At 37.0% G+C, this 23,664-nt stretch overlaps 1 protein-coding gene across 1 annotated transcript in view; it reads left to right on the top strand.

Moving 5' to 3' along the window:
- Nucleotides 1-23,664, top strand: part of PDXK (pyridoxal kinase) — a 54,389-nt gene that overhangs the window by 5,568 nt on the left and 25,157 nt on the right. The window contains exons 2-3 of the mRNA XM_074300533.1: nt 6,754-6,808; nt 22,273-22,377. Of these exons, the coding sequence (XP_074156634.1) occupies nt 6,754-6,808; nt 22,273-22,377 (160 nt within the window). The remainder of the gene's footprint in view (nt 1-6,753; nt 6,809-22,272; nt 22,378-23,664) is intronic.

Genomic DNA, 23,664 nt, shown 5'->3' with positions numbered 1-23,664 from the left:
TGGGATTCTCTTAGTATGCCATCATCATCTGCAAAGAGTAATAATTTCAACCTCTATTAAATAGTATAAAATTATTTTAATTACTTATTGTAGTTTAATTTGAGATCAGATAGTTAAACATTCCCACTTTTACTTTCTTGTTTTCCTAGAGATTCTTGATCTTTTGTTCTTATGGAAGTTTTTTTTTTTTTTCTTTACGAGCTTTAGTCCTCAAATTAGTATTTAGTATTAGTATTTTATATTAGTATATAAAATTTTATATTTTTTATTAGTATTTTATATAAAATTAGTATTTTATATAATTAGTATTTAATATAAAATTAGTTTTTATATTAATATATATATTATATATTAAATATAAAATATAATATATATATTAAATATAAAATTATATTTTATATAATTAGTATTTAATATAAAATTAGTATTTTATATTAGTAAATTAGTATTAGTATTAGTATTTAGTCCTCAAATTAGTATGGCTAATGAATAAACAAAATATTTTAGATAGTGTTTTAAAATTTTCTTTGCATAACCAAGAACAATGAATATTTCTATAATTTAAGTGTCTTATTTACAAAAAGTGTTTTGTAATTGATGAGGTCCTGAATGGTGTTTTGAATCTAGAGATCTGAGTTATTAATAAAATTAATTAATTTAATTAAAGAATTCCTCCCTGGGGCAAACTAGCTAGAGGTGGTCCAGTTTGAAATCCTAATTATGTCAAATTCCTGAGACCCACCTTCTATAGATTTCTATAGAAATCCCAGTCATGTCCCTGAGTTTAAATTTTCCCTATAAAATCAGGATTGTAATTGCATTTCATGTATACATCATCCACTGGATCATTAATTGTATAATTAGCATTATTCAATAATCTTTCCTATGCAAATTCAACATAGGCATGCAGTAGATTTAGTGCAGTAGAGAAAATTTAATAGAGGAAGAAACAAAAGGAAAGCTAAAATAGAAACAGGAATTTGAAATTTTGGCTACATGTATAATTTCAGTGAGAGGAATTGCTTATCAAAATTATGTAATTCAACAACCAAAAGTTTTTGTTAAAATAGCTGGAATGTTGAACTTTTGAACTCTACAAAAGTGGAGTCTGATAAAAACATTTTCACTTGCCTGAAATTGGCCCATTTCTACACTATCCTACTGAGTATATAATCCTCTTCCAAGTTCCCTTTGTTATTTTTCCCACTTTAGACAAGTTTCTTGAGGGAAAGTGTTGGGTTACACTAAAGATGTTGGCTTTCAGGGTCATCTCAGAAATTCAAGCTTTAAAGCCAATTAAAATTTGGGAAAAGGGATCATACACCTTGAGGACTTCCTCTAGAAAATTATCTCAGAGGAGATTTTGCCTCCCTTTGCTTACCTCAAAGTATGCCTAGGGAAAGTCCCTGGGACAAGATTAAGGTATGAATAGAAAAAGGTAAACTGCTATTTTCTTCTAATGAGGTCTCAGAGAAAGTAACAGATTATGGGGCTGAGGCTGCTGCCTCTAGAAAATTTAGAAAAGGTAAGGGAAGTAACAAATTGGGAAAATATTTTTAAAGTTAAAGATTCTGACAAAGGTCTCATTTCCAAAATATATAGAGAACTGACCCTAATTTATAAGAAATCAAACCATTCTCCAATTGTTAAATGGTCAAAGCATATGAACAGACAATTCTCAGATGATGAAATTGAAACTATATCCTCTCATATGAAAGAGTGTTCCAAATCACTACTGATCAGAGAAATGCAAATTAAGACAACTCTGAGATACCACTACACACCTGTCAGATTGGCTAAGATGACAGGAACAAATAATGATGAATGTTGGAGGGAATGTGGGAAAACTGGGACACCGATGCATTGCTGGTGGAGTTGTGAAAGAATCCAGCCATTCTGAAGAGCAATTTGGAACTATGCCCAAAAAGTTATCAAACTGTGCATACCCTTTGATCCAGCATTGCTGCTACTGGGCTTATATCCCAAAGAAATACTAAGAAGGAGAAAGGGACCTGTATGTGCTGAAATGTTTGTGGCAGCCCTTTTCATAGTGGCTAGAAACTGGAAGATGAATGGATGTCCATCAATTAGAGAATGGTTGGGTAAATTATGGTATATGAAGGTTATGGAATATTATTGCTCTGTAAGAAATGACCAGCAGGAGGAATACAGAGAGGCTTGGAGAGACTTACATCAACTGATGCTGAGTGAAATGAATAGAACCAGAAGATCGCTGTACACTTCAATGTTGTATGAAGATATATTCTGATGGAAGTGGATATCTTTAACATAAAGAAGATCCAACTCACTTCCAGTTGATCAATGATGGACAGAAACAACTATACCCAGAGAAGGAACACTGGGAAGTGAATGTAAATTGTTAGCACTACTGTCTATCTACCCAGGTTACTTATACCTTCGGAATCTAATACTTAATGTGCAACAAGAAGATGGTATTTGCACACATATATTATATCTAGGTTATATTGTAACATAGGTAAAATGTATGGGATTGCCTGTCATCAAGGGGAGGGAGTAGAGTGAGTGAGGGAGGGGATAATTTGGAAAAATGAATACAAGGGATAATATTATTTAAAAAACATACTCATGCATATATACTGTGAAAAAAATTATAAATAAAAAATAAATAAATACATAATTTAGAAAAGGTATAAAGAGTCCTTTTGCTCCAATGAAGTCCACTAGAGAAAGTAACAGGATTATTGGGACTGGGACAACTGTTAAAATTCCAACAGTACCTTCAACTGACCTTAGAAAGAAGGAATAAATTGGGAAAGAATAATCTAACTGTCTGGATTTTATTAGAACAAAAGGATCCTTTCCCTTTTCCTTGAATATCTAGTTCTTTATCCAGTGCTGTCTGGGATCTCCTTAAAATAAAAGCTTTTTACCTTTTCTCATGTATACCTTAATCCAATTTTAGGCACTTCTGAAACTGTCAAATCTCAGATGATCCAATTTTCCTGCTCTGTCAGATTCTCCTGGTTTTTTTTTCCCCTTGTTTCTATCCTCCCTCTGCCTGTTTGCCCCTTTCCCTTAAATAGTAGGCCCCTCAGGGCATGGTATTCTTAGTAAGTACTCTAGTTTGAGCCTAAATTATTTCCTGGAATCAGTATGCCCCACCTCACATCTTTGGCATACTCCAACCTTACAGCCATATATATTTCTTTTATTGTTGTAGTCATTGAATTGTTTTCTGGGTCTTGCTTTGCACCAAATCACAAAACTTCATGCTATATTATAGCACAGAAATCATTCATTTACCACAATTTCAATGGTTGTCTACTTTCTATTCCTTGCTACCACACACACAAAAAATTGGTATTTAAGTACTTTGCCAATTTTTCTCCTTAATAAAAAGGCCGAGACATCAAATCTGTCAAGATTTAGTTACTTTATAATTCGTTACTATTTATAATTTGTAATTCTGATGCAGGTAGAGAAAGTTGAGGTGTGATAATCCCCTTCTGGTCTTGCAGGTTCAATGTGAAAGAATTCACAAATCCAAAATATTAGTGGCAAAAAGGAAGTTTAATTGGCATAGAGAAGTCAGCTTTGCTAGGAAGGCAGACTTTTTCAGTGGTAAAGTCTTGGTAGGGAAGTAGAGGTCCTGGCAGAGAAAAAAAGGGTTGTCATTGAGAAGAGAATGTCTTCACAGTGGGCAGGGGTCCTGATAGGCAGCTGTGCCAAGGGGAAAGGTCCCTTATCATGGCAAAATTCCTACTTCAGACCTCTGTAAGGAGTTTAAAATTGCTTTTTTAATTGAATGAGATTTCCTCTATGTTGTCACTGCCCCCAAGCCTAGGCTTCTAGTTGAATGAGACCATCTAAGTAGGAGTGGTCCTGGACTAATTTCCTTTCTTTTTCTTTTTTTTCTTTCTTTTTTTTTTTTCTGAGGCAATTGGGGTTAAGTGACTTGCCCAAGGTCACCCAGCTATAAACTTCACCCAGCTATGAAGTTCATTGTCTGGGTCAGATCTGAACTCAGGTCCTCCTGACTTCTGGGTTAGTGCTCTATCCACTGCACCACCTAGCTGCCTCGTGGACTATTAATTAATTAATTTAATTAATTTAATTTATTTTTTATTAATTTTTATAATTATAACATTTTCTTTGGCAGTACATATGCATAGGTAATTTTTTTTTTTTACAACATTATCCCTTGTACTCCCTTCTGTTCCGAATTTTTCTCCTCCTTCCCTCCACCCTCTCCCCTAGATGGCAGGCATTCCCATACATATTAAATATCTTATAGTATATCCTAGGTACAATATATATGTTCAGAACAGGATTGTATTCAGAAGGTAAAAATAATCTGGGAAGAGAAACAAAACAAAACAATGCTCACAGTTTACACTCATTTCCCAGTGTTCCTTTTCTGGATGTAGTTGATTCTGTCCATCATTGATCAATTGGAATTGGATTAGCTCTTCTCTATGTTGAAGATATCCACTTCCGTCAGAATACATCCTCATCCTTATTTGTTCCTGTCATCTTAGCCAATCTGACAGGTGTGTAATGATATATCAGGGTTGTCTTAATTTGCATTTCTCTGATCAATAGTGATTTGGAACACTTTCATATGAGTGGAAATAGTTTTAATTTCATCATCTGAAAATTGTTCATATCCTTTGACCATTTAACGATTGGAGAATGGCTTGATTTCTTAGAAATTAAAGTCAATTCTCTGTATATTTTGGAGATGAGGCCTTTATCAGAACCTTTAACTGTAAAACTGTTTTCCCAATTTGTTACTTCCCTTCTAATCTTGTTTGCATTAGTTTTGTTTCTGCAGAAACTTTTTAATTTGGTGTAATCAAAATTTTCTATTTTATGATCAATAATGGTCTCTAGTTCTCCCTTGGACAAAAACTCCTTCCTCCTCCACAAGTTCGAGAGGTAAACCATCCCATGTTCCTCCAATTTATTTATGATTTCGTTCTTTATGCCTAAATCTTGGACCTATTTTGATCTTATCTTAGTATGTGGTGTTAAATGTGGGTCCATGCCTAGTTTCTGCCATATCCTGGACTAATTTTCAACTCAGTAGAGGGTAACTACTCAATAGAGGGTGTCCCACCAAGATAAGAGAATGAAACTACTTATCTTGATTCCTTGAGGCATGTCTTTCCTAGAGGAGAGCTCCTCAGAGTTTCCCTGCCCACTCCTATTGCCCCCAAAGTTCAAGGGGAACACTATTTGTATCCAGATTACTTTTAAAATTTTGATTCCACTAATGAACTCCTGTGCTTATCTTCCCACAGCCCCTCCAGAATGAACTGTTGCCATTTTTGTCACCTTTACCAGTTTATAGTTTATATTCCTCTTATTATGGATTTATTTGGAACATAGCAGCCAAAATCTCAAGAATTCTTTTAAAAATGTTTCTTTGCAAAATTAGAGTTTAAACGTTCTCAGGAAAGAAATTATCTTTTCCCTTTTTCACTCTGTACCCTATTTAGCCTCTTTAGTAGTTAATCTACTAAAAAAGTAACTCTTTTTTCACTTCCCAACCCTTTACATTTTGGCTGACCTTTTCACTTAACTGCCTTCTCTAGAATTACAAAGGATCTCAAAATTGCTAAATCTAATGATGCTTTCTCAGTTCTTATTTTGTCAATCTTATCAATTTATCCCTAAAAGTTTGACATCAGTGACTCACCATCCCCTCCTTGATACTCCTTTTCTGGCTTTTCATGACACTGTTCTTTTGGTTCTTAGCTTTACCTGTCTTTTTGTTCTTAGGTTCCTTTGCTGGCTCATATCCTGCCCTTTCTGTAACTAGGTGCTGTAACAAAACTGCTCTGAACTCTCTGTTCTTTTTCTCTACTTTCTTATTAGGCAATCCTGGTTTCCATGAATTTAGCTGTCAATATATGCCAGTAATTCCTAGAGCTAACACAATGTGTCCAAAACTGAATTTATTTTATTTTTCCAGTCTATCCCTCTTCTAAACTATTCTTCCAGATTGTTTTATTATCCTAGCATTATTACTTACTTTTACTCATTACAGATGTCTAATCTATATCTACTTCCTGATAGAAGTGATTATTACATTAAAAATTATTGCATTGATAATAACTAATAAATTAGGAGTAAGGTTTTATAACATCTGGTCTTGGACTAATTTTCAGCTCAATAGAGGGTGTAGCTAACAGAAATATCAGGTCCAGAATTCCAGCTAAATGAGACCACTTAAGTTCCCAGCTAAGTAGGGAGTGGTCCTGGGCCAATCTTAATGAAACCACTTAACTGCCTGTCAGAAGAATTTCAGGGCTCACCTCAAAAGTCAAGGAAGACAGTTTTAGGGTTCATCTCCAACATTTCCATTGAATAATTTTTGATTTATTGTTTGAGCAATTAATTTGTTTTTCATTTTCTGGGATTATGGTTTATTGGATTTTGTGAATGAATTGTATTCTTCCCACAAATGTCATTGCTTGAGAGGGAGGCTAGATCTTGCCCATCACGGCAAGTAATTGTAACCTACCTGAAGAGTGGTAAACCTAACTTTTTTGGGTTTTTTATATTAGTATGCTCTTCTATCATGATTATAAATTCTAAACCAAGGGTTCCATGATATCCATTTCTGAGACTGTGTATGTTAAAATTTCAAGTTTTTGGTAGGGATATAGTCATTGAAGTATTCTTTAATTTTTGTCATTTCCTTGATTTTTAGGCATGTTCCAGACTCATTTTAGGTGTCTAAATTTTGTCCTGTTTCTATTGCAGGTTTTGGGATTTGAAATTGACACAGTGAATTCGGTCCAGTTTTCAAATCATACAGGTAATTTTTGGGTGGGAAGGGCAAGAATAGATTTCAAAAAAGATTCCACTTTGGTTAAATCAGTGACTTTTATTAAGTGACTGGGACATTGAAGTTAAGTTTATCCACAATCATACTACTATAAGAGGCAGGATATGAACTTCCCAGCACACTGCCCACTATGCTACACTGCCACTGTTTTAGCTGGTTTTAAATTGTTTTATTGTAGTGAAGGAGGAGCAACTTTGGTTAAATCAGTGACTTTTATTAAGTGACTGGGACATTGAAGTTAAAAAGTTTATCCACAATCATACTACTATAAGAGGCAGGACATGAACTTCCCAGCACACTGCCCACTATGCTACACTGCCACTGTTTTAGCTGGTTTTAAATTGTTTTATTGTAGTGAAGGAGGAGCAGTGATGATATCAGAACCACCAGTACTTAAAAAGCTCTCATGATTATTTTGAGGAGATTACCCCTGAAGAACCAGATTTTGGATTTGACTGTAGGAAGTCCCATAATCATCATTTCTTTTTTTTTTCCTGAGGCTGGGGTTAAGTGACTTGCCCAGGGTCACACAGCTAGGAAGTGTTAAGTGTCTGAGACCAGATTTGAACTCTGGTCTTCCTGAATTCAGGGCTGGTGCTCTATCCACTGCGCCACCTAGCTACCCCCATAATCATCATTTCTGGTGATACTATTTGTCTTCAAGCAGAAACAATATATGTGGATTTCTGTTCCCTAACAGAAAAATTACTATGAATTAAGGCTGGCAATAATTTTTATAAAAATATTTACAATATAACACATATAAAATGAAAAAACTTAATCAGATATTATCTGTCCAAATCACATGTTTTGGCATCAGTTTGATTCAAGAGCAAAGTGACATAGAAAAGTACAGATTGTTCCTGAAAGCAGAGACAAGTGAACTCCCATGTAAGAAGAATAGAAGAGTGTTTTTTCAGCCTGATATAAAGCTACATAGTTCCTGGCATGATGCTTTTTATTGGAAGACTTAGGAAATAATGTGTGATGATAATAGATAATAATAGATAATTAGAGCTACCTATACAAAGATCCTCATGTGGTTGGCTATTTAGGTGAGGTATGAAGGTGGGAATAAGCTATTGACTGCAGGTTAGACTGATCAGAGTTAGGTAAAATAAGGAAAAAAGTGCCATTAAAGGGAAGACACTATGAGGGAGAGAACCCTTTAGTACCTCATAGTGGGTTTATTTCTGAAAAGGACTTAGCCAATATAGAGTAATTTTTATATATGTTTTTTGTTCATTGTCTTAAAATTTCAAATAGAAGGGACCATGGATTGTTAAGCGTTTTTTTTTTGTTTTTTTTTTTGCAAAGCATCTATATGCCTGATACTGTGCTAGGTGTTAGAGATATAAGCACAATAAATTAAGTAATCTCAATTCTCAAAGAGCTTACATTCTAATGGGAGTGATAACAAAGACATTCATAAGTACTTATGGAATAAATAAAAATATATAAAGCAGTTAAGTATGAGGTAGTTTGGGAAGATACTGGCAGTTATGGGGAAATAGAAAAGACTTTAGAAAGTGGTTCTTGAAGAACTCTGAGGGATTGTAAGGAGTACCACTCTTGACATGTCCAGGGAAAAGGCTATTCTATGATTCTAGGTGAGAAAGTCTCATGTGATAGTTGCTGTATAGGTAGAAATGGTAATATCTGGCAATTGATTGAATACATAGGATGAGGGAATAAGTCTTAGAAACAGGATTTAACCCAGGTCCTCTGACTCTATAATCAGTGCCACACATTCAATTTATTTTCTATAGTTGTGGAAAATTAATCTTTTTAGCAGCATTATGGCTTGTTGGGTGAAAGGATTGCCTTTAGAATCAGGAAATGTATCAGCCTGGTGTGCTTACTCTGATAGCAAGATTAAGGTCTTTGTGTTTCCTTTCCACTCTCCTCCTCTTCTCCCAGAATACCTATTCATACTGATAGGTATCTGCCACTTTCTTAGCCTATCTAGTTTGCCCTGGCAGAGAGATGCATAGCTAAATTCTGAAGATTTTATCTTTTTTTTTGGAATTGCACTCAGAAGATAAATAAGATTTTGTTCCTCCTGAGGCTGATTGTTCTTAGGGTATGTGGTTAACTGTGGGAGGGATTTCAGTGGAGTAGAACAGATCTCATCTATGAAAACAGTTTTTACTTTCTCTGTTGAAAATCCCTCAGGGGAATTTGCTAAGGAATTTTTCATTCTAATGAAAATAACTCAATTCAGCCCCAGAAAAAGGAACAAAAGGCAATCTCTATCTGTAGCTGAATATGTATAGTCTTTAGAAAGTTTCTCAAGCTCATCAAATCTTTGGAGGAGGCTGTCTTAGTTTTGATTTCTTTAGGCCAAGTCCTAGTTAGTCCTAGTTAATTATTTATTGTTCTAATGACTTGTCAGATATCTTTTTGAACTTCTTTTGCAACTTTACCAGTTCCTTTGTGTTCAACTTAACCTTTCCTCCTTAGATGGAGGGAATCACTTTCCTTTTGGGGGCAATAATAGTATAAGCTTGGAACTTTCTTGCCGTCCTATGGAATTTTACAAATCTCGTTCTTTTGATATCTTTACTTATTCCATTCCCTTTCTTCCCTTATATTCTAATGGGGAAAGGGAACACATAAGGGGAATCTAGAAGAGCGGAGTAGACAAAGCTGGAGCCAGTGGATGAGAGCCCACTCTTAGAATTTTTAATATATTCATTTTACACCTCAGAAAACCAACAAAAAGTGACAGATCCAAAGCTTTACTTATTTTGTTTTTCTATACTTAAGAAACTAATGGCAAATGTTAACATAATTCCCATTATGCTTAAAAATAATTGAGTATATTTTTCCCCTTGGATCTGATTGTTAAACATTTACCACTATACCATTGGGTATACACAAGGAATTGTGGCACAGGAATGACTTGGAAGTGCAGTGGAGGCTTTGATCCAAGCAAGGCAAATTTGTCTAATGGAATGCAGGGTGATTTCCAGTTAACTTCACTAGTCTGCTGAGTCTTGGGCATATATATATATATTTGTATGTATGTATGTTTGTGTATGCTTATATGTGTGCATAGATATTATGCATATTTATAGCACACATCTAATAAATTAGAGATAGTCTCAGAGGGAAGCATGAAGAATAAGAAAGCTTAGGAAGTCAGATTTGAAGCCAGGAAAACTAGTAGGAGAGATAAAGAGAGAACATTCCAGTCACAGGAGGTAACCAACGAAGGTGGAACAGTAAGAAGACTAGACTTGCTGGATTGAAGAGTACAATAAGTACTCTTGATAAGTACTTTGATATGAGTCATGTGAGAAAACAGTTACAAAACTTAAAGAAATGAAGAAAAATGAAAATGCAACATGGGGGGAATTAGGCTGTCTGGATAGGCTATACCATCTGTAGTACTCAGCCAGTGGGGAATCAGAAGAGGGCTTTGCATTTTGGGGAAAGGGTATGAAAAGGAATATTTTATTGATTTTAAATGTGCCTGTTAGTTTAGATGTTATGTTGCAAATAACTTTTGCAAGAATGTAAAATAAAATTCTTTCCTGCCTTGAGCAGCAGGTTTGTAGCTCTTGGTAAGAACTTAGTAACTTTATAAGGTGTAAGAATCCTTGAAAAATTGGAAGAGCCAGGTTACTGAAGCCTTTAAAAGCCAAAATTGATTTTTGGACTTGTTGACATTAAGGAACCCCTACAGTGGGGAATTATGTGACATGACTTGGCTTTACAAGATAGAACACAAGAGCTAATTAGGAAAGAATGAGGATGTCATCTAGGTTGCTGCCCTAGGTACCTGAGAGGATGTTGGTACTCTCAGTAGGGAATTTTGGGTGCAGTAGATGAGTTAAATTTTATGTGTTTAGACTAAAAAGGAATGTTCAGACAAGAGATCTAGGATACAACAGTAACATGAAAACTTGGGGAGAAGAGTGAGTGAGATAGATAGGTGAAGATTTCGCAGAAAGTCTGAGACTAGGCCTAAATCAGGTGATCCCTATTCTCAGACATCTGCAGAGCCAGAAGATCAGGTTTTGGGCCCCAGGTTGTAAGAAGTCACAGGATCTCTAGGCCTAGAGGTCTCTAAAGGCCAAGACCCTAGGTCAATGAAGAAAGTAACGTGATCCACAGGAAGCAGACAACAATGTTGACCATTTGGTAATGAGGGTTACTTCTTTTTAGTTTATCCAATGAAAAGACTTGGATATTTTGCTATTTAACCAGCTTTACTGCTTTCAGCTTATCAAGTAAAGCACATGTTGGGAGCTGAGATGCCTCCTGAGTGTGCTGGGCCTCTCCCTTCAGAAGGGACTAAATAAATGCTTTCTCTTTGTACCTGAAGATGTCTCTGATTAGTTAATTTGGGGGAAGGGCATCTAGTACTCATCCGACAAAAGAGGATGACCAGCAGTGTTAATGGCTGCAAAGAGGTCAAGAAAGATAAAGGTTGACAAATCAGTTCCATTTGTTCAATAATGAATAGAACCAGCTACACTCAGCAAAAGAACTCTGGGAAATGAGTGAATCACTACATAGCATTTCTAATCCCTCTGTTTTTGTCCACTTGCATTTTTTATTTCCTTCATAGGTTAATTGTACATTATTTCAAAGTCTGATTCTTCTTGTGCAGCAAAATAACTGTATGGATATGTATACATATATTGTATTTAATTTATACTTTAACATATTTAACATGTATTGGTTAACCTGCCATTTGGCGGAGGGGGGTATGGGGGAAAGGAGGGGAAAAGTTGGAACAAAAAGTTTTGCTTGTCAATGCTAAAAATTACCCATGCATATATGTTGTAAATGAAAAAACTATATATAAAAAAAAGAAAGATAAAGGTTGAGAACAAGCTGTTAGAGGTGGTAATTAATAGATCAATGGTCATTTTGGAGAAAGCAGTTTCATTTGAAGGGAATAAGGAAAAGATGTGGATCAAATAAGTTTTTTTAAGAATAGGGGACATGAATGTACTCTAGGCAATTGGGAAACTGCTCAGTCTTGGGAAAAATGGGAGACAAGTGAAAGAATGGGTATGATACAGGGGAACCTTTTGCTGAAGAAAATGAAATGAAATAGAATAGCTTGTGCCTGCAGAGGAATTTGTATTAGTAAGGAATGTTTTTTTTTCTGGAGACCTTAACATACTTTGTAAATACTTGTATTATGTGGGATGAGGAGGAAACAAGAGAATGGCCCCCACATTTTCCATGAAATAGACTAACTTCTTTGCTGGGAGCAGCCCAGTCTGAAGTTTCAGGGGAAAATGCAAATTGTGCCTTAAGTAGAGACTGCATGCCTTGGAGATGGTCACAGATGCTAAAGGTATTTGCAGGAGAGTTTGAAATACATGAGAACATATATCCAGTTCTAAATTTGTCTGGAGGACACATGACTAGGATTATATATATTGAATACATCTTTCTCTGTCTCCAGTTCTTTTGCTTGCTTCTTCACAAAGCTCTTGATGCCTACTAGTCTAATTAAATCATTGACTAGGAGCAATCACCTTCATTAGTATGTTTTTGCTGAATTTTTTTTTGGATACATTTTTACTTTTCCAAATACATACAAAGATAGTTTTCAACATTCACCTTCTAGTCTTTCACCTCTCCATCAGAAAGTGAGTATCAGGAAGTGATAGTGGGGAAAATAATCCTTTTGGGTTAGTCATCCATTCAATGGCATAATCCCTCACTTGCCACACCTTAATGGAGAGCCTTCTTGTTAGTTAACCTGGGATCCAGTAGGGAACATGGATTTAGCCTGCTTTAGCTTTGATTTGGTGATGGTCTAAGTCTACAAATTCTTTTGAGACAACTCAGACACTGGCACATAACCAATATGCTTTTGGGGTTACCTGCTCCCCATTATTTGGGAAAACACCTCCCAATATCAACAGTAGAATGTAATAGGGCTTAACTCTTTAACTCTTGGCTAAGGTCCGAGATCAGGATCTTCATGTTACTTAACTGCTAATTTTATGGGTTAGGAGTAAGTTTGAGGGGAAATCTATTCATTATTGTCTCAGGAACTTTGTTATCACTGACCAATTATTTGGTTTATTATTTATCTGATGGGAATATTTGGAGGACTACATATCTTCCCTAAAAACTAGGGGAAGAAATATATAATTATATTACTATAGCATTTCTAAGGTCAGGGGGTCTCAGGATTATGATGACATTTCTGAGCAAGATAGAGATTTGAGAGTATTTAATAATTTTTTAAATGGAGAGATAATATTGGGATCAAATGGATCCATGGTTTGGTCCCTGGGCTGAATGATCTCAAAGTCTCCAAGAATCCAGCGAAAAAGGTGAGTTTTCAATGACTTATATACACTTATACTGGGGCTGAGGCAGAGTGCTGAGAGCTGGAGCAAGACTCTGACAGGGTGGGGTGAGCCTCTGGAGATGAGATGACATAATCTGGGGGAGGCACCCTGGATTTAGGGATTAGCATCTTGATAAGACAGTATCTGACATTCCTATGCCTTGGGATGGGGAGAGGCATTCTGATATTCTAAAATATAAGCTCTTTTATCCTTATCAAGTATTCTGATAAAGAGGAGGGGAGGTTTTGCCGGACTGAACTTTTAGCTGAAGCACAGAAACCGAGTCAGGACTTGGCCAGGATAATTAGGGAGACTGAGAACTGGCATAACAGTGCACCCCATCAAGATGAATGAATCATGTCATCTACTTTTCCTTATCTTCTCCTACTTAGTTTGTGTGGATGTCTACATGTGTTCCTTGGACTGTGAGATAATTCTCCCTAATCTTCCATCTTTCGTCCCTTATTCCTATGTATACCTCTCCTTCCTCTTTCCATTCTTAAGAAATAATAAAGCCACTCCCAGAAGATGTGAAACTCTGTGAACCCTGATAATGATTAAGATTCAGAGGGGATACATAGTAAGAACTAAAAGGGACTAGATGAAGCTTTCTCAAAAAGTAGGTCAAACCTTAGGCCTGAGTCATGGGATCCCTATTCCCAGAGGTCTGCAGAGCCAGAAGATCTGGTCTAGGGCCCAAGTTGCAAGAAGTCACATGATCTAGGGTAGAGGTCTCTAAAGACCAAGACCCTAGTTCAGTGAAGGAAGAAGTGATCCACAGAAAGCAGACAACATTGTTGACCATTGGTCAGGTAGGGTTACTTCCTTTTAGTCTATCTAATGAAAAAATATGCATCTTTTTGCTATTTAATCAGTTGTCCAATTTCCTGCTTGTCAGGTCAGGCACATATTGGGAGCTGAGATGGTGGGCCTCTCCTTGCAGGCCTAAATAAATGCTTTCTCTTTGTACCTGAAGATGTCTCTGATTAGTTAATTTGAGAAAGAGGATCTAGCACCCATCCCAAGAAAAAACAAGTATCTTACAAAGAACTCCACTGATTCCAATTCAGGAAAGATTTATTTTACATTCTTTCAAGAGTGGGTATCTAGGTACACTAGTCTACAGTAGTAGTTTTTGAAACTCTAAAGACATATTTTATTTTCTATCCTGAAGCACAAGTCTCTAACCTGATTGCTCATTAATTGGATGTTGAGGAAGTTACATGATCCTGCTTCATTACAGCCAATCCCTGTTTACAAGATGCTTATGTGAGGGATAGAAAATCCTATCCAAAAATGACTACTTAAAGATCACTCATAGAAAAACAGAATTATTTATTAGAATCTTGAGAAGCAAACCCCATCCTGGTCTGTGAGCCAGATTCACAGCAGGAGAGAGCCACTCCCTTGAAGATGCTCACGACTTTTATACATTTCAGACAAAGAACCTTCAAAATCCCACCCTCCATAGGTTGTGATTGGTCATATTTGGTCAGTGGAATGCAGCTGACAATGTGATTTATAGCTTCTTCGGCCACTTCTAGGTTAATCCCTATTTGAGCAAAGGAATGCAGCCCAGGCCTTCACAGGACTGGGGCCTATAGGCCTGATTTTACATTAGCTAGCAGTCTCTGATCAATATGTGCTTAATCTCTAAGTTCTTCACCATACGTTACTCCACACAGCTCCCCACTCCTAATATGTAAATGATTTTTATCACATGCTCTATGAAGAACTCACACATTGCTCAGAATCAGTTAACAAGCTTAAATATTGTTTATCAAGTTCACTATCAGAATTATTCCCTTTCAACACCCTCCAGCCTCTTTTCTGGAGAATCATCATTTTAACAGCATCCTCTGGATGCAATAATTTTGAAAGGGATCGTTGGACTATTTTGGTTATTAGTGTAATCGTACAGGGTAAGTGTAATGGTAACAATATAATACCACTGATAGCAATTAGTCCACACCATAAGAGTTCTTTCCAACAGCTACCATTAAACCAGGACCACCAGCTATTAGAACAAGGGGATTTACATATCTGTACAGGCACATGAACTATTCTGTGAATGCCTTTTGTAATTTCTTTTACCACTTGTCCCTTGTCATCAATTTGCATGCAACAAGTAGACAAGTTTAATTTCCCACAGACCCCTCCTTCCTCTGCTAGCAAATAATCTAAAATTAATCTGTTATAAAACGGCTTCCATTGTTTAGGTGGACTGATAGACTAATAGATCAAGGGCCTGAGCAGTTTGGTTAATTATTACCTCAAGGACTGCCTGTAGCCTAATCAACCGATTTAACACATATATCAGTGTTTGATACCTCCCTGACTACCATCCTGGGCCCATGTTGCCAGTCTGTATTCTTTTATAATTCTCTCTGGAGGCCAGGCATTTCCCCACCCATTGGCATCATTTGTTTGGGTCAAAGAAGAATCAATGCAGGTTAGGGAGCGGTCCACACTTCGTGTTTCCCTTTCCAAATCTTTGTATAACCATATCCCCAATTACCTGCCAATGCTTGATGAGAGAAAGAAAAATTTAGGTCTAATTATACCTATATAACAAACCCCAGTCCCATTTTTGGGTAAATGAGTATAAGCTGTCTGACCACAGATCCAATAATGCCCCTTCAGGGCAGGATTATTTTCATACTAAAATATGAAGGGTCCACTTGAAGGCGAAAAATACCTCACATCTTAGGGACCTAAGGGCCCCTCCCCTCCCCGGATTAGAATTACAGCTCCAAAGATGACTTTCAACTACCCACTGGTAGATGCAACCATTTCCCCCAGATAGATCCTGATGCTCCAGAAACTATTAAACATTTTCCTAACAGTGCCTTCTCTATTCTTCCACTTCCATTCCATTGAAATGTAAGTTGAACCTGTTGCTATGCTATTCAAGGTTATACATGTCCATATCTGGGGTCCTTCTCAATCAGGGATTAAATAGGCAGGTGCCATTTTCCTCGCACACCCCTCACTCCTATCAGAACTTTGGATACAGCGAATTACTGATCCATCATAACAAATAATACTGGTTTGATTCCATCTATTCACATGCCTATTGTAGTCTATGATAGCTCCCTTCTCTGACCTGCAAGTAAATGTCCATGTATACTCACTTTCTCCCATCCATGGGGAGACCAGTCTGATATAGGCAATATCTCCCTAAAACTGTACTGGTCAGGGTCCAGTGATGCTTTTCTTCTGCTGACTAGAGACCTGTTCCATTGTGTATTACTGACCTGTTGCTCAAGCTCCAGGCCAGAGACAGGGGAACATAAACCCAGGGCCACTGTGTAAGTTGATCAGGTCCCCCACATATCCAACAGCCAGTCAATTTTAAAGCTAGTGGCTATTGTTTAGATCAGGGTTTGAAAGGTATTTTCATACCTCACTGTTCTCGAGGTACCAGCACAAAGGGTGTACTCACATAAAATCATACATGCATATACAAGGCACATTCTCCAACCCTTTGGGTTTGGCTCACACCCCATTCCCCTTAGTAGTGTATAATACCCCTAATTTCTAACAATACAGTTCAATAAATTGTAATATCTAGTACAAATAAGAAAAGTTCCAAGACAGTTCCCCAAATGAGACAAGTCAAAAAGATTTTACATGCACAATTCATCAGTCTTTGCTCAGCCACTTTCAATGTTCCTGGATCAGTCTCTACTGCCCACTTCTTTGGTGCATCCATGGGACCTTTGACTCGAGTGTGATGTGTCCAACCTTCCTTTTGGATGCGTATTGCTGTATCTGAAATCAACAGGATCTGGAACGGTCCTTTCCAGCTCAGGGTCAGCTTGTCCTCCTTCCATGTCCGAACCAGGACCCTGTCTCCAAGCTAGAACTTATGTTTGTGCTTTGTATTGTTTCTGTCCCGTGTTAAAAGTTAGCAAGTTGGTAAGAGATAAGAGTTCAGCCTCTGTGTTGCAGGCTTAGAGATTCAGTCAGAGTAGTAATTCTTTCAGAGTGGCTCAGAATGCATTGGTTTTAAATCATGGAATATCTAGGCATTCTCTGGGAAGGCAGAGAGATGCAATAAATGGGCTTGGAAGTTTAGAGAAACTCCATTTGAATTCTGGGAGGGAAGAATGTTCTAGGTGAAATATTCTCTCCAGGGGCAGGGGTCCTGGGAAAAGCCCCTAGTCTGTTTTGCTGATTTAAAAGCCCTGTTAAGTTGTAAGAACAATGTTAAGAAATTTGGGTAACATACTGAATCAAACTAATACAGCTGCTTTTAAAAGTTTTCTTTCTTTTTCTTTTGTCTGAGTATTCTTCTGACAGTATTAGCAGCTCTCTCTCAGGCAGCTTTTATGACCTCTTCTGCCAGTTTTTGATCAGATAAAGCTTTATTGCTCTTTCCTCTAGCAGGCTCTGAAAACTGCTTTAAGGGGAAAACTCTCCCATCAGTTTTAAAATAGCCAAGTTCCATTTACTTACAAATTAGTGCATCAGGTTAAAAAGTTTAAAATCACAAGCAAATTTTATACTAAATAACATTAAAATAACCTATTCCCAAATTCCCAAGACCCTCAGATTTCTAAGCTCACCTGGAGAAACACGTGTTTGCTTAGACCACCGCCGGCTCATCAGGACTCTATTTCTCCTTTTTATCTTCAATTCTGCTTTTCACTGAGTATCTCTACATCTTTTGTCAGAGAGGGAGGGAGCCTACACACTCAGAGCCAGAGAACACAGAAAAAAACTATCCGTGGGCGCGCCTATCCCTGTTCGGGATGTGCAGCCATCTCCCCCAAAGACTCATCCCGGACCGAGCCCCCAAACTGTGAGGGATAGAAAATCCTATCCAAAAATGACTACTCAAAGATCACTCATAGAAAAACAGAATTATTTATTAGAATCTTGAGAAGCAGACCCCATCCTGGTCTGTGAGCCAGATTCACAGCAGGAGAGAGCCACTGCCTTGAAGATGCTCACGACTTTTATACATTTCAGACAAAGAACCTTCAAAATCCCACCCTCCATAGGTTGTGATTGGTCATATTTGGTCAGTGGAATGCAGCTGACAATGTGATTTATAGCTTCTTCGGCCACTTATAGGTTAATCCCTATTTGGGCAAAAGAATGCAGCCTAGGCCTTCACAGGACTACTGGGGCCTATAGGCCTGATTTTACATTAGCTAGCAGTCTCTGATCAATATGTGCTTAATCTGTAAATTCTTCACCATACCTTACTCCACACACTTACATTCTAGAAGAGGGAAACTAACAGTGAAGGCCTAAAAACAAAAGATTCTTTTCAAATCTCTGGCCATCACTACTGATTATAAAACCCAGTCCCTGCCACCAAAGAACTTACATTCTTACATTCTTTGGGGGGAAAGCTAACCTCCATCCTTGATTATTCTTTGCTGTCCTTGTGGGTTTCATTTTTCTAATTTGTTTCATTTATTTCTCTAAGATTTCTCACAAATGTCATCTTTATTATTTTTGTATGTAAGAAGTTTATTCCCCTGATGTGGCTGATACCAAATGATGACAGGCACCAAAAGTTGAGGTTTAGTTATGTGAATTTATATTCTCTTTGGCAAAAGGTAGATTTATTTAGGGACTCCAGGAATGGTAAGTAATGGTAATGAAATGCAAGTTTCTCAAAAGAACTCAATTTCCCAGTAAAAAGGAAGCCCCCCATGAAATTGGGGCATGTCCTTAGTTGGTACACTAAATTCTGAAAGGGACTAAACAGCCTCCCTAAAAGAGTTTGCTGTAAGAAGTGGAGATGGGAAGCATAGTAGAGTTAGAGAGAGCACATGAAATGGGGAGGGGTAACGAAAAAGACACTATGAGGTAGAGTGCCGTGGAAGACTGACCCAAGAAGAGCAATGAATATGGCATGGCCATAAGTAGATTTTTATAGGGAAAAATTTAACCTCAGGAACATGACTGGGATTTCTGAAAGGGCATGTATAGCTGCCCAAGACTCCTACCTAGGGTGGGCCTCCATTTGACTTAATTTGGATTTCTGACTGGATGACTTCTCCAGGGGGTGGGTCTCTGAGCCTTCTCCCTGTCTGCCTCAGGCATCATTTCTTCTGTTTCTCTCTAACCAACACACTTAACATTCAAGACCTTATCACTCCTCCATTCATGCATGTTTTTTTGTATTTCTCTTCAATCATGTATTTTTAATTCAAAGTTTATGCATAGTTTTCCTTTTTATTTCCAATCAAATGCTTAGAAGTTCTCTTTCACTAAAAATCCATTTTCTCCCTTTAATTACTTTATAATTCAGTTGAGCTGAATAAGTTATTCTTGACCTATCCTTGACATATATCATTACAAATTCTGTCTTTATGGTGGTAGCTTTCTGGCTTCTTTTAGTATTCTCTTTGACATAGGAATTCTAGGTTTTGGCTGTGATATTCCTGGGAGTTTTTATTTTGGAGTTTCTAGAGGTGATCATTAGATTCTTTCTATTTCTACTTTAGCCCCTGGTTTTAAGAGATTTGGGCAGTTTTCTTTTTAAGATTTCTTAGGATGGGGTGTCCAGACTTTTTTTTAGGTCATGGTGTTCAGATAGTCCAATGATTCTTCATGTTTTCACCACAGTCTGTTTAACTGATGCTTCACATTTTCTTAACTCTTGTTTCATCTTTTCTAAGTATTGGGTTTTGTGCCTAAGATGTATTGTTCTCAGACATTGCTTAGAGATGATTTGGAGCTATTTTCTATAGCATTCTGTTTGTTTATTTTCTTATATGAACTTTGATAATAGGGGTTGGGCTCAGGGTGGTGCTTCTGGAGGTAAGATCTAGATTTGTGGTCTTCAATTTTAGGTGTGCTTAGCTGAGAAATTGATAAAAATTAATCCCTTAGTCAAGTAGGAAGAAGGCTCTGATAATGGAGTTTAGTTCTTTGGTCTCATCTTCTAAGGTTAATTCAATCAGAAATCCAAGTTATGTCAAAACCCTGAAGCTAAATTTTCCATATAAAACAGTTTATGGCCCATGGCTTTGTCACCTTCCTTTGGGTCAGCCTGCTTTGTTGTCATGTCTCTTGTCATTATACCTCTTCCCTATGCCACATGGTATTTCCCCTAACTCCCACTATGGTTCTCAACCCCATTTCTCCTTATGACTCCTTATTTTTTAGGGTGATAAGTTCCTCTCAAGATTTAGCCTACAAGCTAAAGGTAAACCCCAATCTCACGGGATGCTCCCTTTCTATTGGGTAATTGTGAGTTCCACTAAGGAATTTGTCTTTCATATCCTGTCCCACTCTTTCATATTTACCATTTCTGGCCTCTACTGTATCCCTCCATTTTGTCTGTAACCTCTTCCCTAAATCTACCTTTTGCCAAAGAGAATGGCCATTGTGAATTCTTCACATGGCCAAACCCCAACTTTTGGTGCTCCACATCATAAATCACATCATTATTCCTTCTTTCTTGATTATTGAAAATCTCAGGAACATACTGGAGACTTGCAAGCTTTCTAGGCTCTCAAAGTAGTCTGATATAAAGTAGTCTAATGGCAGCTCTCGGTCTGAGCCCTGCAAGTTCCAGACCTGAGTTTGGATCTACAAGAATAGACCATATCTATGATGAGGTTGTGATTTGCCACCCAATATGGGGTTTGGTAGCAATTAACATGTGAAAAATTCTCAATGGCTTTCTCATTGCCAAAAGGTATTTTTATTTATGAGAAGAACTTAAGGACAAAATGAAGAGGTTTTTAACAATTAACAGTGGAAAAGACAAGTTCCCTAATGGGACTCACAAGAAAAAGATGAGATGAGAATATGCCATTAACTGGCAGGCTAATTCCACAGAGGAGTTTAGTACCCCAAAAGAGGTAGTTAATTCTGAGGAGAAAGATATCACAAGGCATCAGGGAGGAGTGAGGAGAAAGACATGAGGCAGAACACCATGGCAGACTGACCTTTGCCTTAGCAAAGATGGCATAGGCAATGGACAGATTTATAGGGAAAATTTATCTTGGGGGTTTGACATCTTAACTTGGCTTTCTCATCAGATACAGGAAGGTGGATATAGGAAAAGAGTTAGTTTTGCCAAGACCTGTACAGAAATGGACCTATCCTCATTTGTGTCTTTCCCTGATTGCCTCAAGGAGTATTAATCTTATCATTTCTCAGACTTTCTCTGCCAACCCCACCTTAGTTATAGAGAGCAGATTCTGTGTTATAGTTGATGTTAGGGTTGTAGTCTAAGATTCCTGCTGTGGTTATTTCTTGGCAGACTTAGCTAGATGCTGGAAGTCATTAGATCCTGAACTATACCACTGCTGCTGTTGCTAGCTTCCTTACATTATACAAGTCCTTCTTCCTCAGGAAAATCACGTCCTCAGTCTGCCCTGGATCTAAAATTGTGGGATGGGTGACTTCCCATCACAAATGTCATGGTATAGTCCAGATGAGTTTGATTTGGAGACCTCCTCTTTGCCTTATTGCCACAGCCTCTCTTTTGAGTGTACCCACCTTATGATCCTAATTTGTCCTTAATGTTGGAAGGACACTTCAGAATCTCTTCCAAATTCTTCCAAATACTTAGCAGGGCAAGACAAAGAACTCTTTTTGATACTTTCTGAATATTTTCATCTAGATTCATTCTTATAACATTTTCTAGATCTCTTTGGAAGAACTTGTCAAGGGGAGCCTACCTCACCACTTTCCCCTATTTTGGCACTTCACTCTTATCTCTGACATTTCTAAAAAGAACCCCTATTCTATTTTTACCTGTTTGTTTCCATCTTATTCAAACCTGCTGTGATGAAATTATCTGAAACTTATTCACATGGAGATGAAAGTGATTACTTAGATGATGTTATAAAGGAGTTATTCTAGAAAAAAACAATAACCAGTTATGTGATTTTAAAATTTCATTAGAGACACTGCCCATTCTTCAGAAAAGTTATATTCTGAACTTATAGCTTAACACGTGTGCATTATGAGTTTTATGTATTGGTTCAGTTTAGAATAAAGAGGAAAATTTTTAAAGTAATAAAAAGATGATTTATATCCAGAATGCTACTTTGCAAAACAAGTATTGTCATATCTACAATTGTAAGTAAAGGCCTCAGTACTTTTTTTTTTTTTTTTTAGGTTATCCAAATTGGAAAGGTCAAGTGTTAAATTCAAATGAACTCCATGAGCTGTATGAAGGTCTGAAGCTGAACAACGTAAATAAATATGACTATGTTCTCACAGGTAAGAAGATAGACTCCTTCCCTTTTCCTCAAAAGGAATCTTAGTTATATTGTTATGTTAGTATATATGACTAGGAAAGGAAATTTTATCTTTATAGAAGACAAACATACTGTTTATGTCCTTTTTTTACTTCTTGGTAGACAAAGAATATGAACACAGAGCTCCCTAGGCATTACCATCTGCTTTCTTGCCCTTTTCATATAACTTAGCTTTACTTAATTTTACTGTAGCTTAACCCTGCCATAGGAAACAACTAAAAAGTACAAAAGTATAATTCTTTATGAAATTCTGTATTTCATATCCCATGCCTTTTTAAAAACAGTATATGGTTCAGCTTTTACTTTCAAAATTATCTTTGTTCTGTTTCTCATGTATGTTCATGCACACATGCATGTGTGTACCTGCTACATTTTTGCATCCTGATTGAGTTTACCTGTTTTTAGGGCCTGGTCACCCTGCACTCCAAGCAGCTTATTATATTAATGTGTCTGGCTTAGTTACTCACTCAACGGTAGCCTTCCTGTACCTCCCAAGGACAACCATAGTGTTTTTGTTCATTTTAAAAAAATGTTACTCTGTCCTTCTATTTCTGTATATCATTATTGCTACTTCTATGTTGTAAGAGATAAGCATATTACCAGGAAATCTGCAAACTCACTGATGAAGTCAAAATATTTTTATTCATGATGTTACAAGAACGGGAACATAGGAACCTGCTAAAGCACGATTTTATATTCTGTTCCCTAAATGTAAATCGCTCCTTGTTTCTCATTCCCTGTTACTACAGAGGTTATAGCTTACCTAGAAACAAACACTAATTCCTCTGTTTGAGTATAAATCTCCATTCCAATTATAACTCCCCTTAGTGTTCACCTTATTTTGACATAGCTCCCTGCAGATGATTATTTACAAAGCCAATTACATGTTCTCTGTCATATGGGTACAAATGGGTACATGTTCTCATCTCCCTTCCCCCTGTGCAAAAGCAATCTTTTTTCCCTCAGGTTATTTATTTGCTAGAGCAAAAGGGAAAAACCATGGAGAGGTTTTCAGAAAAAAGAGGTGAACATAGTATATGTTGATTTACATTCAGTTTCCTTGGTTCTTTTTCTGGATGCAGATGGCATTTTCTGTCTAAAGTCTATTGGGATTGCTTTGATCACTGAACCACTAAGAAGAACCAAGTCTTTCATATTTGATCATCACATAGTCTTGCTGTTACTATGTACAATGTATTCCTGGTTCTTGTTTCGCTCAGCATCAGCCCAGTTCTTGTAAATCTTTCTA

Source organism: Sminthopsis crassicaudata, chromosome 3, assembly GCF_048593235.1.
Source record: "Sminthopsis crassicaudata isolate SCR6 chromosome 3, ASM4859323v1, whole genome shotgun sequence".
NCBI lineage: Eukaryota > Metazoa > Chordata > Mammalia > Dasyuromorphia > Dasyuridae > Sminthopsis > Sminthopsis crassicaudata.
This window is presented reverse-complemented; position numbering and strand designations above follow the sequence as displayed.